The sequence below is a fragment of the Grammomys surdaster genome, unplaced genomic scaffold, assembly GCF_004785775.1.
Source record: "Grammomys surdaster isolate TR1022 unplaced genomic scaffold, NIH_TR_1.0 126248, whole genome shotgun sequence".
NCBI classification, from domain to species: domain Eukaryota; kingdom Metazoa; phylum Chordata; class Mammalia; order Rodentia; family Muridae; genus Grammomys; species Grammomys surdaster.
This window is the reverse complement of record NW_021621048.1, coordinates 904,159-919,783: the sequence shown is the minus strand read 5'-3', so window position 1 is coordinate 919,783 and position 15,625 is coordinate 904,159. Positions and strand designations below refer to the sequence as shown.

The window sequence follows — 15,625 nt, the reverse complement described above, 5'->3', positions numbered from 1 at the left end:
TCTCTCTCTCTCTCTCTCTCTCTCTCTCTCTCTCTCTCTCTCTCTCTTTCAAAAACAGAGGTCTTGTATCTCAGTGGCAAGAGAATAAGGATGACTTCCCAAGCAGGACACAGAGATGATGACAGCATATTACCCCAAAGCAGTCATTCGCAGGAAACCAAGAGGGCTTTAAGCACAAAGGCTTGAACTGGCCTGGGGAGCTGCAGAAGACTGACCACAGCTCACCCAGCCCCAGCTCCAGCTAGGCCTCTGTCAATGTTAGGCTGCAGAGCAGACAGAGTAGGTCCTAAAAGAGATTTCGTCTATCCACTTCCTGGATATGGGTGAGAACTGAGGTCCTATTCGGGGAACTTGCTATATAGGTAGAAACTGGGGTCCTGTGCAGAGGACTTGCTATACAGGTGGGAACTGGGCAGCATGTAGTTTGAGGCTTCTCTACAACCTCTGGGCATGCTGTACTGTCACAGGAGAAACTGGCTGGAGATGAACCCCTGGCTGTATGCTCCCTGGGGTTTGCCCAGGGACTAGCCTTGTGTAAGTAAGTTCATTTCCCAAATTTCCTCTTTTTGGTAAACAGTGGCTACTTCCTTCTGGGTGGCTACTTCCTCCTGGTCACTGGGTTTCAAGAAGCTGGCCAGGCAGGGACTCACATGTCACAGATGACAGGCCCTCTGACTCCACGTTCAAAATGAGAAAAACTGAAGCTATGTTTGTTTGGTTTGCACCTTACATAAACTGTAAAAAGTATCCAAGTTGAATGCAAAAAGAGGTGCAGAGACGAAATAAACCTAGATCCTCTAGATGAGAAAAAAAAAACAAAAACAAAAAACCAGCAGCCTAGAGTAACCTTAGAGAATGGGCGGAGTAGAGGAATGGGCAGGGTCAAGTTGAATTTGAGTTGATTGCAAAGGCCTGGGCATTCCCTTTCACTCAGGGGAATCCAGACTTTCCAGGGACCCCTGCCAAGATGGTTCTTTACATTGCCACTGGGTGTCTTAGGCCTATGTTTTCAGCCTCTTAAAAGAGCCACATTTTGGCCTGGCCATAGCCAGGCAGGGACAAAGTCAGTTCATCCCTTAGAGACTACCTTGTCCTGGTATGCTGGCTTTTGAGAGAGTGGTGAAATATCTACTGTTTAAGAATGATAGCAGTTGACTTCCGGTTTGGGACCGAGCCTAGAGCAGGTCGCAGGCAGCAGCTCCGTACCCAACCGCAGAAAACCAAGAAAAACAGGGACTCCCAGGAGCTTGAACTCACGCAGCATCCCAGGTAAAATTGAATCACCCGTGATGCCTGCTATTAGAAGTTCTAACCCAGATGGACCAGAAGCCAGGAGCCTCGCCCTTACCCTCACCCCCTACCTTTTCCCACCTGCACAAGGTCCCCTGAAGCTGGGCAACTGCAAGATCCTGCTTGGCAACTGCAGATAGACTCAAAGCAGTGTACCATATCATCTGAAGAATAGCAGGGAGACCATAACTCAAGCAGTGTACCATATCTTCTGAAGAATAGCAGGTTCCAGTCCTCCTCGCCCCCACGAATAACCAGGACCCGCCGGTCGGGCCAAGTGGCACCCAGACGTGGGGCTCGAGGCACGGACCCATCCGGACGGACCCTCATTGAGAGGATGTGCGCACGACATCAAGATTGAGCAAGACAGAGATCATCGCCCGTGACCTGTCATCCACAGAACCAGGTTGATGCTGCCATCAAGAAGGCAGTTGAAGTTCATTACCATCAGCTGAAAATTGCAGAGGATCCAGAAGTGACTCCGCAGGAGACTGACACAGCTGTCAGCTCCCCTGCCTCCCCCTACGGTCGACCCCTAGACTTCCACGCCCTCCAGAAGGGTTCCTGGTATGCCTGGCTTTGCCCTCATTTCTCTCGCTAGAGAGCTTGGCCTCTTGATCACCCCAACAAAAATTGGCTTTTTCCTAAACCAAGGCCACCCTTGATATGGCCGCTAACATTGGGGAGCCTTCCTTTATGACAATATTACACCCCAAACTGACAAATGGTTGGTAACTTGAACATTTACAAGAGACTAGGATGGCTGTGAGTTAGCCCAATGACGGGATTATTGTAGGTCCACTTCCCAGGGGCCCACCCAATGCAGCCGAAAAGGAGTGCGTGGTGCTGGGAGTGGGTGCAGCCTACATGGCCTAAGACAGGGCTCTCACCCTCCTTTCACCCACATCAGAGTCCCTTGACGTTGCCCATCGTCGACAGCCTAAAGCCTTCGACCATCGATGTGACTTGTCTCACGTCAGTGTTTTGGGGTTGTGAACTTGTCTAAGACCCCCCATAATTAGACATACAAATTCAAAACTCACATAGTTGGGATTGAACATAAGAAGCCTTCTCTAACTAAACAGAGAAGGGGGAGATGCCAGAAGCCAGGACCCTCGCCCTTACCCTTACCCCCTACCTTTCCCCACCTGCACAATGTCCTCTGAAGCTTGGCAGCTGCAAGATCCTGCTTAACAACTGCAGATAGACTCAAAGCAGAGTACCATGTCTTCTTAAGAATAGCAGGGAGACCATAACTCAAGCAGTGTACCATATCTTCTGAAGAACAGCAGGTAGATCATAATTCAAGGCAGTGTACCAAGGCACAGGCCAAGAAGATTTTGTACCTTTCCACCACCTGGACCCTCTTACCCCCTCCCCTTGTAAAACATGCTATAAAAAAGCATTTCATGTTCAAAAAAAAAAAGAAATTAAAAAAAAATACTCATTTATAACAAAAAAAAATAAAAAATAAAAAAAAAAAAAAAAGAATGATAGAAGTTGTGTTGGTAGATGCCTGTAATTGCAGCACTTGTGAGGCAAAGGCAAAAACATAAGTTCTAGACTAGCCTGGGCTTCATAGAGAGAAGCTGCCCTCCCCAGCAAAAGACAGAAAGAAAACAGGAATGTATCGACTTCAAAAATCCACAAAGAAGACCAAAATCAAAATTAAACGCTTAGGTAAATATGTTGCACATAAAGTGCAATACTATGCCCATGCCTTTACCCTCAAAAAGACCCTGGAGATTTTTCTCTTTCAGTTGGCTGGAATTGCCATGGAGACATAGTAATGCTCAGGAAATCATAGCCAGAGGCTGGAGAAATAGACCAACAGTTAAGACCACTCAATGTTCTTGCAGAAGACCAGGATTCTGTTCCCAGCACCCATGCGGTAGCTCACAACCATCTGTAACTCCTGCTCCAGGAGTTAAAGATGCAATACCATCTTCTGATGTCTGCGAGCACCAGGCACACATGTGGTGCACCTCTATACATGCAGGCAGAACACTCACACATATAAAATAACATAAACAAATCTCTTTTTAAAAATCAAGAAGGAAATTAAAATAAGCAACCCATTATCATATGATATCAAAAAATATGGATGTATCATAGAACTTTTTAATTTTACATTCATGTGTATGAGTGTTTTCCTGGATGTAACTTCATGAACCATGTGCCCTTGCAGTGCCCACAGAGGGGGGGTCAGGTCCCCTGGAATTAGAATTACAGATGGTTGTGAGCCAGGAATCACATCTGGGACCCTTGTAAAAGCAGCAAGTGCTTTTAACCATTAAGTTCTCAACCTGTGGGCTGTGACCCCTTTGGAGGTCAGATGACCTTTTCACATAGGTCCTGCATGTTGAGAACCATTACACTAAGCCATCTCTCCAGCCCAATCTTTGAACATTTTTATAGCCAAATTGTGTTGATATTTACTCTGGGAGCATTTCAGTGTGTTTACTATGACATAAGCTGTAGTCTCCAAAAAGACAAAGGCAGGACCCTGCAGCACTAAAGCAGGGCCCCAGTCTCGTCCAGTGTGAATTTGCAGGGTATTCAGACACAGCAGAGTAAGGCTGGAACCAGCTTGGGAGCCCTTACCCAGCACTGTCTACCTGCTCCAGCCTGCTAGTCCAGACAGCCTCCCAGGCTCCCTCCCTCTGCCCAAGAAGGATGCTATCTCTATATTTGCCAGACATCTATTTCCAAGTGCCATCTGTAAAGCATGAATCGGTCTTCTAGGACCATAAGTCCGTGGTAGCCCCACTTTCTCATAATCCACTCACTGAGCTGAGATGGGCTGCATCCTTCTGCCTCTCACGTCTCAACTGCACAAGTCGACTTTCCCCAGCTCTTCCCCTTTCTGTAGCATTTCAAAGTCATACCCCATCCTTACGGCCTTCTCCACAAGCCAATTAGTCATAGGTCATTGTATCCACAGAGTGAGGCTCAAACCGAACTTGGTTCCCCATGCTCCCTAGGGCAACCGAGCTAGTGCAAAGCACAAAGGTCTCTAGCCTACTGTGCACATAGACCAGTAGGACTGATAGATTCCCCTCTCAGAATCTGCTTACCGAGGAAGAAGCAACACTAATGGCCCGATCACAACAATAATAACAACGGCAATAATAAATGGCCTGACCTAAGCTCCAAATGGGCAGTCTACTTTGGTGTCCTTGTCTTTTCCAGGTTTTGTGTGTGTGTGTGTGTGCGCGTGTGCGCGCGCGTGCGTTTGTATATAATATGCAAAAGGGGGTGCAAAGGGCTGGAGAGATTGCCCTGTAGTTAGAAACCTCTTGAAGAGGATTTGGATTTGGTTTTAATAAAGCACCCACATAGTGGCTCACCAATATCTGTAAATCCAGCTCTATGAGATCAGGCATCCTCTTCTAGCGGTATATTTGATATGTCCTCACAAATATAACTAGAATGTCTATTTCACTTGGGAAAGGTGAGCTTTGTACTCATTGTTCTGGAATGCTGTCCCCCTCCTCAGTCTAGTTACCTTTCCCCTCCTATCACGTAGGGCTCTGCTCATTTCTTAAGATCTGCCTCCTCTGACCAACCTACAGAATTAGCTTACCTTCATCTTCCTTGCAAACTCCATCCTTTTACTTTGTTTGGTTTTGTCGTTTAAGCACTTAAAAACACCTTGTGAAGTTGTTTTGAGGGTTCAAATAAGTTAGTACTGAGAAGCTGGATGAGGCTAGCACATTCCTGTAATTCTACCAGCCTAGGCTTCTTGGAGAGAAATTGTCTCAATCCTACATTCCTGACACCCTCAAGTAATCACTGGTAAAGTGATGTCTTAATTGCTGTGTTAAAGAGCCATAATCAAAAGCAATTTGGGAAGAAAAGGTTTGTTGTTGTTGTTGGAGTTTTTTGTTTGTTTGTTTTGTTTTGTTTTTTCACTTTACAAATTATAATCTATCACTGAGGGAAGTCGAGGCAGAAACTCGAGGCAGGAACCTGGAAGCAGGAACCATGGAGGACTGCTCCTCATGACTTGCCCTTCACAGCTTCCCCAGCCTGCTTTCTTACTTTATTCAGGACTTGCCCAGGGATGGCACCGCCCACAGTGGGCTGGACCCTCCCACATCAATCATCAATCAAGAAAATGCCCCCACAGACCTGCCTACAGGCCAATCCTATGGAGGTTTTCTGGGGTTTTTGTTTTGTTTTGTTTTTTAATTAAAATTCCTTCTTCCCAAAGGACTGTAGCTTGGGTCAAGATGACAAACCAACACAGTGGTAATATTTTAAGCAGCAATCCTTACTTACAGGTCATAAGAGCATTTGTGCAGCAAAACAATTGCTCTCTGCTTGCCTTTTAAAATGTGTGCATTATTGTTCTGTTTCATTAGAATATAATCTCCACGCGGCCAGGAAGTCACTGCCAAGTCTCCAGTGTTGGAATCCTACACAGAACGTCCTCCATAAATATTTTTTTTTCATTCAGTGAACAAACCAGGATGTAGGGAGGCAGTAAAATACTTTGGCTTCCATTCACAAACTCTACAAATATTTACCGAACACCCACTCTGTACCAGGCAACAGGCGCTCTAATTTTCGTAGTATCAGCGTATGACTAGCTAGGCATAGATTTTAAAAATCAAAGCGTATTCGGAGTTCAGGGCAGTGTTAAGTGAACTTTCCAAAGTTTTTTGAGAAACTCTCTCGTGGAATCCACGCTCGCATAAAGAAACAGAACTTTGTTTCCTAAGATAGGGAGGACCTTGAACGCCAAAAAAAAAAAAAAAAAAATCCGAGTAGAGGCCGGGGTGGAGCTAGCCTGGATCGCTAAGAAACCCAGGCTCCCCACGCTGCGGGGGCGAGGCGGAGGAGGGACTACAAGTCCCAGGCTGCTCAGCGCGCCACGGCACTGCGGAGGGCGCGGCGCGGGGAGGTGGGCGCTGCAGCGGCGGCCCGGAGGAGCGGGGCACTAGCGCGGGCGCTGGCGCCGGTGGCGGGCCATGCCGGGGACCGGGGACGGCGGGGAGGAGAGCTGCAGTGGTGGTGAGGGAGCGGTGCCGGGAACAGGCTCGGAGGCTGGGGCGGTGGCGGGACGGGAGCCCTCGCGGCTGTGCGGCTACCTGCAGAAACTCTCCGGCAAGGGCCCGCTGCGCGGCTACCGCAGCCGCTGGTTCGTGTTTGACTCGCGCCGCTGCTACCTCTACTACTTCAAGAGCCCGCAGGACGCTCTGCCGCTCGGCCACTTGGACATCGCCGACGCCTGCTTCAGCTACCAGGGCCGCGATGAGGCTGCGGAGCCGGGAGCCGATCCGCCCACTCACTTCCAGGTGCACAGCGCCGGTGCAGTCACCGTGCTCAAGGTGGGACGATAGTTCCCCGGTGCCCACTCGTGTCCCGCCTGCAGATTTTCCCCTCCACCTTCCTTCCTTGTCCCAAAGGCCTCCTCCTATCCTGCCCAAGCCTCTCTTCCCCGCTGCCTACTCTGATTCTTTCTTCATTCTTATCTTTTGCCCTTTACCTGTGCTTGGACTATGAAGCAGAGGCAGGGTTAGGGGTTACTCGGCTAATTTTTGACACTTTGACCCATAGTCTCCCCATTCGCCTTGCCTTTCCTCGGTTCCCTCTCGTGCCCACGCTCACCATCCCTTAGAAGCTCTGAGAGTCCCTCCCACAGTTGCAGGCTTCCACCCTCCATCCCTGCCTTTATAACTCTTCCTGTGACCTTGGGTATGCCTTTTGAGTGACCCCTCTGTGCTTCAACTGCCTGCTCTGTAAAGTGGGGACAACAGAAATATAGGGATATTGGGCATAAGTGGTTTCCACTCTAAAGTGTTGTGTAAATGTGGTACATTTAGTGCTATAGCCAGAGGCAAGTGATAGCAGAGCCCCTGGAAATAAGTTACTACAGCCCCCTCTAGAGAGGTCAGGGATGCTCCAGCAGTGCCCATTCTGGCTGTTTTCTTGCTTCTTGGGAAAGTTGGGAGGGGTTGCCTCAGTTTATGGGAGGCTTCCTTAGGCTTCCCCAGAGAGACTGGGTATTAGAGGCTTGGAAAGTCACCAGTCCTGAGGCAGCATTTCCCCGTTGCTGGGAGTTCTAAAGGCCTAGACCTTTACATTTCCTAGGAATTGTCCTGTTTGGAGCACCCAAGGGTCTGGGCCCTGGCCTAGCCTTGGGCTGCTTCTCACTCTGGGCCTCTCTCCCTACTTGGTTGCCTGAGTCTCCACCCTCTCTTTTTCTGGCTTCTCTTCTGTATTGCAAGCTGGGCTTTCTCCAGAGCAACAGGGCTGGGCTTGAAGCAGCAGCCCTCTCAAAGCTGGCCAAGTGGAGAGAAGAGTGGCCTTGTGAGCATGCAGCTCTTCGTGAGGTCTGCAGAACGTGCAGCAGCTGGAGCTGTTCCCTTAAGCCGTTTCTTAGAGCTTTGTCAGCAGAGTCTGATTGGGGGGAGGAGGGAGACGGGGAGACATGGTGTTTTGGGCCCCTCTCTACGCCCGCTCTCTGAACAGATACATAAAATGTTTCTCTAAAGGAAGCCAAGCAGGCCTGCAGTTCAACTTGAGGTAACTCAGTGTCTGTGTAAACTTGGGACTGACTCCCAGAGTGTCCACAGGGAGTTTTGTCAGAAGGAGATGCTTGCCCTCTGTGTACATGTGGACACTAGTGAATTTCCGGTGGATTGCTTGTTAAAAAAGAAAACTGAGCTTCCTGTTTCAGATTTCCTCAGATAACCTTAGAACTCTCTCCCTACCAGTTCTTTCATTTTTAAAGCATCTAAATAACGGCAGCATCTGCCTACATGTTTAATGTTATGAGTATGGCTTTGGATTTGGATGGATTTGAACTTGCAGCCTGAGTCATTGACCATGTGTATTGAACACATTTTATCATTTCTCTGTCTAGTTTCTGCTTTGATCCAATGTGAATTGGCACGAGGGCTCTAGAAAATGTTGTGGAGAATGGCTGGAACATTGTAAGCACTACCTGGCAGACATCTAAAACAGCAGGCACTGTCTTTGGCCAAATAGGTGGTATCGTCTGTTGAATTGGCGAAATATTAATCGGGGACTACTTATAGTCGTTATAGTCAATAACAGAATGTTATGGGTAGTAAACAGGACATCAGAGTTGTATGTGTAAAACTGAGCAAGAAATAAGTTACAGAGATGATACCTTTTATGTAAGGATTAAGAATTTATATAAAATATCATCCATACACCTTGAGGATCTGTGTTGTACCCTGCAGGGAGTTGGGAAGCAATGTATAATGTCACGTTCTAGTTTCAGGGTGGTTGATAACTCTGGTAGGAAGATAGGGTGTAGGGAAAGGGATGGATATCCTGGGGCTTCTGCTCTGGCTCTGCAAGCCTTTTCACCTTAGACTGGGTCATAGCTGTACCAGGGTTTGTTGTGGTTTCAACTTACCCTTCTGTAGCCCTGGCCAGCCTTAAACTCATAGTCTAAATACCTCTGCCTCCTGAGAGCTGAGAGTAAGGGTGTGTGCCACTATACCCAGCTCAGATTTAAGCATTTTTTTTAAATTGTACATATACAAGTATATGTATATGTCCTGGTTTCTGCAGGGGTCAGAGAGGATACCGGAAAACTGGAGTTACTTACAGTTGTGAGCTGCTGTGTGGGTGCTGAACCTGGCTCTTCTGTAAAAGCAAGTGTAAGGTATTAGCCATCTCTCTGGCCCTGATACTGTTTTGGTTTGCCTTTTTAAGAGGGGAAGAAGGACACATTCACATGGGTTACTGACCCACCTGATTTTCATTCAGAACTTCACAGGCTTCATGAATATTCATGCAGAACCTTATTTTAAACTTATTTTTATCTTATGCCTACATTTATGGAAGTGTGCCATGTGTGTGCTGTGCCTGTGAGGACCAGAAGACTTAATCAGATCTCCTGGAAGCAGAGTTACAGACAGTTGTGAAGCACTATGTAGTTGCTGGGAACTGAACTCAGGTCCTCTGCAAGTGCAGCAAGTGCTCTAACCACTGAGTCATCTCTCCAGCCCTCGAGCAAGACAGTTTCATATGGAAAATTAGAGTGTTGGCCTGACAGAAATGATGGGAACGGAAAAAGGCAGGGCTTTCCAAAAGAGCTGGGCAGCTGAGATGCAGGGGTCAGAGACAGGGTGGCTTTGTTCTTTAAGTGAATTTTAAGAGACTGGGAAGAACTGCTTAGGAGAACCTAAATTTGATCTCTAGCACCCAAGTAAAAGCTGGGCATGGTATTAACATACCTGTAATCCTGCTGGAGAGAAACAGGATCCCTGGAGCTCCCTGGCTAACCAGTCAGTCAACCTGTGAGTCCTAGGCACAGTGAGAGACTATCTCAAAACCTAAAGTGGAGAGCGGCTGAGGAAGACACCCAACATTGTTCTCACACACACACTCACACATACACACAAGGAGAGTTTCAGGGCACAGTGTGTCCTCTTGAGCTGCTGGAGTATAAATGTTGCATTGGAGAAGCTGGAAAAGACCAGTCATCATCCTTCTCATGTGATCCAGTTCCAATGAGCATGGATGATTAACACAAAGGCCAAGGGAGACCCTGCTTTCCAGAGCCGTAGGGACTTATCCCTGCTCCAGCTCAAGTCTGCATATAACATACAACACACCATTTCTTCTGAAAAGGATGAGTTAAAAAGAGGAAAATCAGTGATTTGCTTATTATATATCATCATGTGTTTCTTATTTTAAGCATTTTGCAGCCTTCTCGGGAGAAGCTGTGGCTTTGTTGGGCTTTTTCAAAATGCCTGACTGCTTAAGTCTTAATGAAAGTTGAGACTGGAATTTCTTGGTAAACTCCTCTATTCTTAAAGTCAGGGATCTGGTCCAGAGCCCTATTTTACAGATGAGGGAAAAGAGGCCCGAGAAAGAGCTAGGATTTGCCTGAGATCACGAGGCTAGACTCAAACCATCTGAAAGCGGAGTCTCTGGGAACAGGGAGTGTCCAAGTCCCATTATCTGTTTTGGCAAATCTCTCTCTAGACTTTGGGTTCTGTCTTGTTTTGGATTAGGTAAAGTATAGTGGTTTTTCCACCTTCAATCAGTCCTTGTAATGCAATGAGTACCTAGAACATTGTCCTGTCTGGTTCTGCTAGCTGAAGGCACTTCAGCTTCAAGTAGAAGCTGCTGCAAAGGCTTGGAAGAGGCAGGTGCTTCCTATGTAGTATATACAGGGTACAAGAGGCTTCTTTTCCAACTTTCCTGGGACCAAAAGCATAAAGAAATTTCTAGATTTGAGCTGGTGTTTGGGGATAAGAAAGCCTGTGACTGAGTGTGGATAAAGTTCTGAGGACTCTGCCCCAGCTGATCTCTTCAGTCCTTGGAGCAAGATACATCCTCAGACTGGCCACAAATGAATTCCCCTCCCTGCTCTCATTTGGTGCTCACATGGACGTGTGTTTGTTGCCTGTTGGTTTCCGAATCACACGTAACTGAACAACTATGCATCCCTCTTCTCAGCCCCACTTAGTGGGAGAAGTGCCCATTCCCTTGTGTTGAACGGCTCTTAGCATAATGACAAACATTTGTCGGTGTGGGTAATCATAGTGTGCTCCACACAGAATACATGTGGTAAATCAGTCTTCCTTGCTGAATGGTTCTGCTCAGCTGTTCTGCACTCAGGCATCTGTGTAGGGTCTTGAAACATTATTTAAGTCTTAAGATGTGGGAACTTGGCTTTTCATAGATTTGTTATGGTTTCTCAGGGAGTCAGTTCCTTAAAGGCAGGCATACCTGTTCAAGTTCCTAAGATGGTAGCTCTCTGTCTCCCCCTCCTTCTCATGCACTCCTTGCTTCAGGGAGTCTCTACCGTGCTGTGTCTAGTCTAGCTCTCTGAAGGCTTTTCAGAACAGTACCTGGCATAAAGTTTTGAATATTTATTGTCTTTCTCAAGGTTGATATGTAGAAGCCCTGACTCAAGGGTGAATTTGGAATGGTGGGGTCTTCATAATTTTTTGCCTCTGTAAGGTCAGAGCATAAAAGTGTTCTTCCTCAAACATCTAATGAAGACTGGTTGTGCATTAGGCGCAGGAAGTTCCAGGTCACAGATTCATGCGTCCTTGCCAGGAACTGATGTGTTGGCATTCAGAACTGTGAAGAATAAATTTCTGTTTAACTCACTCAGTCTATGACGGCAATGTCATCATCAACAACAATGACGACATCATTTGCATATGTGATGTGTATGTGTGCATGGCACATGCATGTGAGTTCTTATGCAAACAGAAGCCAGAGGACATTTGGGGGCATCTTCCTTTATTGCTATTCCTTTGAGACAGAGCTGCTCACTGAAGCCAGCCAGTAAGTTCCTGGAATCTGCCTTTTGTACCACCCCTACCCTAACGCACACAAGCACATGCACACGCACACTCCTACAGAGTCACAGAGTACTGTGGTCACAGTCATACACTGCCACACCCAACTTTTTACATGAGTGCTGAGAATTCAAACTCAGGTCCTTATGGTTGTATAGCAAGCTGAGCCATCTCCATAGTTCCAGTGGAGATTTTTTTTTCCTGGTACCTAAACTAAAACAAGAATCCCAATGTCACAGGCAGTAGGAATCCAAAAGAAGGTTCTGAGAGAGAGAGTTTGCAGTCAGTCCTGTATGTGGGAGTTTGTGGCATCTTTCTTGCCCACAGTTTGGACTCTGGGACACTGTTCTAGCAAGGGCAAACATTTTACAGAAAGAGGCATATGGTAAGTACTTGAGGTTGCACAGGCCACGCCATCTCCGTCATTACCCTATCCTGTTGTAATAGTCTATGCTGGGTGTAGCTGGGTTCCCAAAATTTGAATTTCACATAATTCATATAATATTCTTATGTCACAAAAGATTTTTCTTCTGATTTTTTCCCAACCGGTTTTAAAACTCTATAGTTCTTGGGCAACACAAAAGTAAACAACCTCTGGCCCTGAGGAGGGAGGATTCGCACAGTAAGGTCATATTTAGACCCAGCCATGTTCCCTTTGCTTCCTTGGGCGTATGGCAGGATTTGGGTCTTTGCTCCTAAGAGCTGAAGGAATCAGTTAACGTTAAGCAGAGATTGATGAATAGTCCCCCAGCTGGCTGTCTTCATCCATCTGGACTGCTGCAACATCCTATAGACTAAGTAGCTTATAAATACCCGAAATGTGTTACTCACAGTTCTAGAGCCCGGGAAGTCCAAGCCCAGGGTATGAGCAGATTTAGTCTACCGAGAGCTCACTCTGCTTCACAAATGATGCCTTCTGACTGGGCCCTCACATGGCAGAACTTACTAACCCTCAACACTGTTTCAAACAATTCTATTTAACCCACTTTACTCCCTCTTTTTTTCTCTTGACGTAGAGTCTCATGTAGCCCAAGCTGGTCTTGGGCTCATATATAGCTTTGAACTTCGGATCCTCTTGCCTTCTCTTCCAAGTGGTAGGGTTATAGGTGTGCACCACATCTGGTTTCTGTAATGCTAGAGATTGAACCCCAGGCTTCACACATGCTAGGTAAGCACACTACCAAAGGAGCCACATCCCAGCCCTTTTATCTTCTTTTAAAGACAAAGGAATTAGATTCATCAAAGCCTGCCCGATGATTATGGTGTGTGTGTGTGTGTGTGTGTGTGTGTGTGTGTGTGTATCAGTGCACCCTTTCCAACATAGAGCTTCCTTTGAAGGAATTCTTTACTCTGTAAAGGTAGAATGACTCCTTGCTCACAGATAGAATAACAGCAAAAACAAAAGTAATTCTTGAGTCCCTGAGAAGCAACTGAAATTGGAGATGGAGCCAGAACATCCTAGCACATCCTAGAACTAGGGGTGTGGGGGGTGGGGAGGTACAAAATTACATTTCTGTGCCAGTGAGATGGCATTCACATGTGAAGCTCCATCTTCTGATTCCTCTGCCACAGTGTATAAACAGGTGGACCATGGAGGTAACAAGGGTGGGAAGGCTGGCTCTAAGTAATAAGGTACTCGTGTCAACTTCCGAATACCTCTCAAACCAGGAAGATGAAAGTACTACCAACAGAAGTCTGGGTGGTTCTCTTCTGTTGCCAGTAGCCTGATTCATGGTCTTTTCAATGACTTACACTTGATCTGCCCACTGGCCTCCCTAACCAGTCTTTTCGCAGAGTCAAAAATGAGCGTTAGGAAGCCTGTGTTCCAGATTCAGTTCAGTTTCTTCTTTCATTCCCAGGATCATTGGAGGAAAGGTATGCTTTCCACAGGCAGGATAAATGAGTGATCCTGACAGCTGCTAGCCACAGAGTACATGGATTCAGTTGTTCTGTTGTTGGGGAATTCTCCTAAGATAAGGAACCTGTTAGAGCTTGGGCCCTGGAGTCAGGCTTCCTGTGGGTGAATTCCTGCCTCACCTGCCTGCAGTGTGCTGTTGAGCAAGAGACTCTAGCTAATGATGGTGTCGACTTCATTAGCAGTCATTGACGGTCAGTTAACTTTGGGAAGTGTTTGGACAGGACCTGGGATATTACTGGCGTCATTATAAAATGAAATGTTAAGTGTATAAATGAATAAAGAAAATGTGACGCAGACAGGTTTTGTTCAGTCATGAGGAATTCAATTTCGTCATTTGCAGGAAAATGGGTTGAGGTAAAGAATGCCATGCTAAGCAAAATAACCTAGACTCAGAAAGAAAGAATGTTGCATGTTTGCTCTCATGTGGAATTATGTGTGTGTGCAAGATTTTATATGTGTGTGTATGTACATACATGCATGAAACATGCATATGTGAATAAGAGGGTACATGAAACATGAAAGTAGAACGGGAACGACTTGAGATGAGGAAGGGACTCAGTGGGAGGGAACTTAAGAAAGTAATGATGAAAATATATACATGTACGAAAGTCATAATGAAACCTATTGATTGTTATAATACAACAAATATATGCTAATATAGAAAATATTTTTTTTTAAGTAGATAAATGTAGAGTTAGAGATATCTCTAATAGTAGTTTCTGAAGTATCTTTGCTCTGTCATGGCTATGAATGCTGACACCTGTTGTGATAGCTTGGGAGGATCTGCCCTGCCCTGCCCTGCCCTGCCCTGCCCTGCCCTGCCCTGCCCTGCCCTGCCCTGACAGACTTCTCCTGACACCTTCCTGTTGGCCATCTTCACTAACTGGGTGTTTCACATTTTTTTTTCCTTCTATGGACCTGCCAGTTTATTTCCCCTTCCAAGATAACTGTTTCCTGAGAAATAGAGGGGTCACTACAGTCGTTTGAGTGAGAATGGTCCCCAAAGGCTCATATACCTTAATGCTTGGTCCCCAGTTGGTGGAAGTGTTTGAGGGGAGATGAGGAGGTGTGCCCTTGTTGGAGGAGGTGTGTCACTGGGGATGGGATTTAGGGTTTCAGAAGTTAACTCTTCCTGCCTTGAGGTTGTCTTTTCAACATGAATGCTCTCTACTGCTGCAGTGCCATGCCTGCCTGTCTGCTGCCATGCTCCCCTCCACGGTGGTCATGGACTATTACCCTCTTGAACTCTGAGCCCCCAATTAAATCCTTTCTTTTGTAAGTTGCCTTTGTCTTGATATTTTGTCACAGCAATAGAAAATTAACTAAAAGAAGTACCAGTGTACTGAATACTGATTTCCACCTGGACAAAGGATCTGAGGGGGAAGATGGGTCTCATGGTTAAACCACTTAACAATCAGCCACTGGTTGCAGCCTTCCGATCTCTAGTTAAAACAGACTACAAACAGTAACCCTCTTCCCCTCAGAAGGACGGAAGCTTCCTATTGATGTAGAAATGATTCTCAGACTGGGAAAGAAGTTTTGGTTAAGAATTTGGGGTTCTGATGTCCAGAGACATGTGAATGGGATTTTTCCTAAATCCTCACAGGCCAGGGCTCTGTTGGGTTTACTTCACTTTCATGCGGTGCCTGCAGTATGGGCCTCAGGAGTTTGGAAGTGGTGAGACTTCTGAATAGTTTTCTTAAAGCCCCTTTCAAAAGCACTCGGTTCAGGTAATGCCCTGGGACTGGTAAGTTATGGGGCTCTCTGCAGACAAGAAGCTGCGAGGCCTGAATTTCTACGACTGTGCTAGGGATCAAGCTTGAATCGTTATGCTTACACAGCAAGCACTTACCTAACACTGAGCCTCTAATTGCATCAAGAAAAGTCCCTGGAAGCCTGGCAGTGGTGGTGCACGCCTTTAATCCCAGCACTTGGGAGGCAGACACAGGCGGATTTCTGAGTTCCAGGACAGCCTGGTCTACAGAGTGAGTTCCAGGACAGCCAGGGCTACACAGAGAAACCCTGTCTCAAAAAACAAAAAAAAAACAAAAAAAAAAAAAAAAAGAAAAGGAAAGAAAGAAAGAAAGAAAGAAAGAAAGAAAGAAAGAAA

General features: G+C 46.4%; 1 protein-coding gene across 1 annotated transcript in view; it reads left to right on the top strand.

Moving 5' to 3' along the window:
• Positions 1–6,211: 6,211 nt before the first annotated feature.
• The window catches only part of Tbc1d2b (TBC1 domain family member 2B), a 68,449-nt gene continuing 59,035 nt past the window's right edge, over positions 6,212–15,625 (top strand). The window contains exon 1 of the mRNA XM_028758922.1: positions 6,212–6,626. Coding sequence (XP_028614755.1) covers positions 6,267–6,626 — 360 coding nt within the window. The 5' untranslated portion in view covers positions 6,212–6,266. The remainder of the gene's footprint in view (positions 6,627–15,625) is intronic.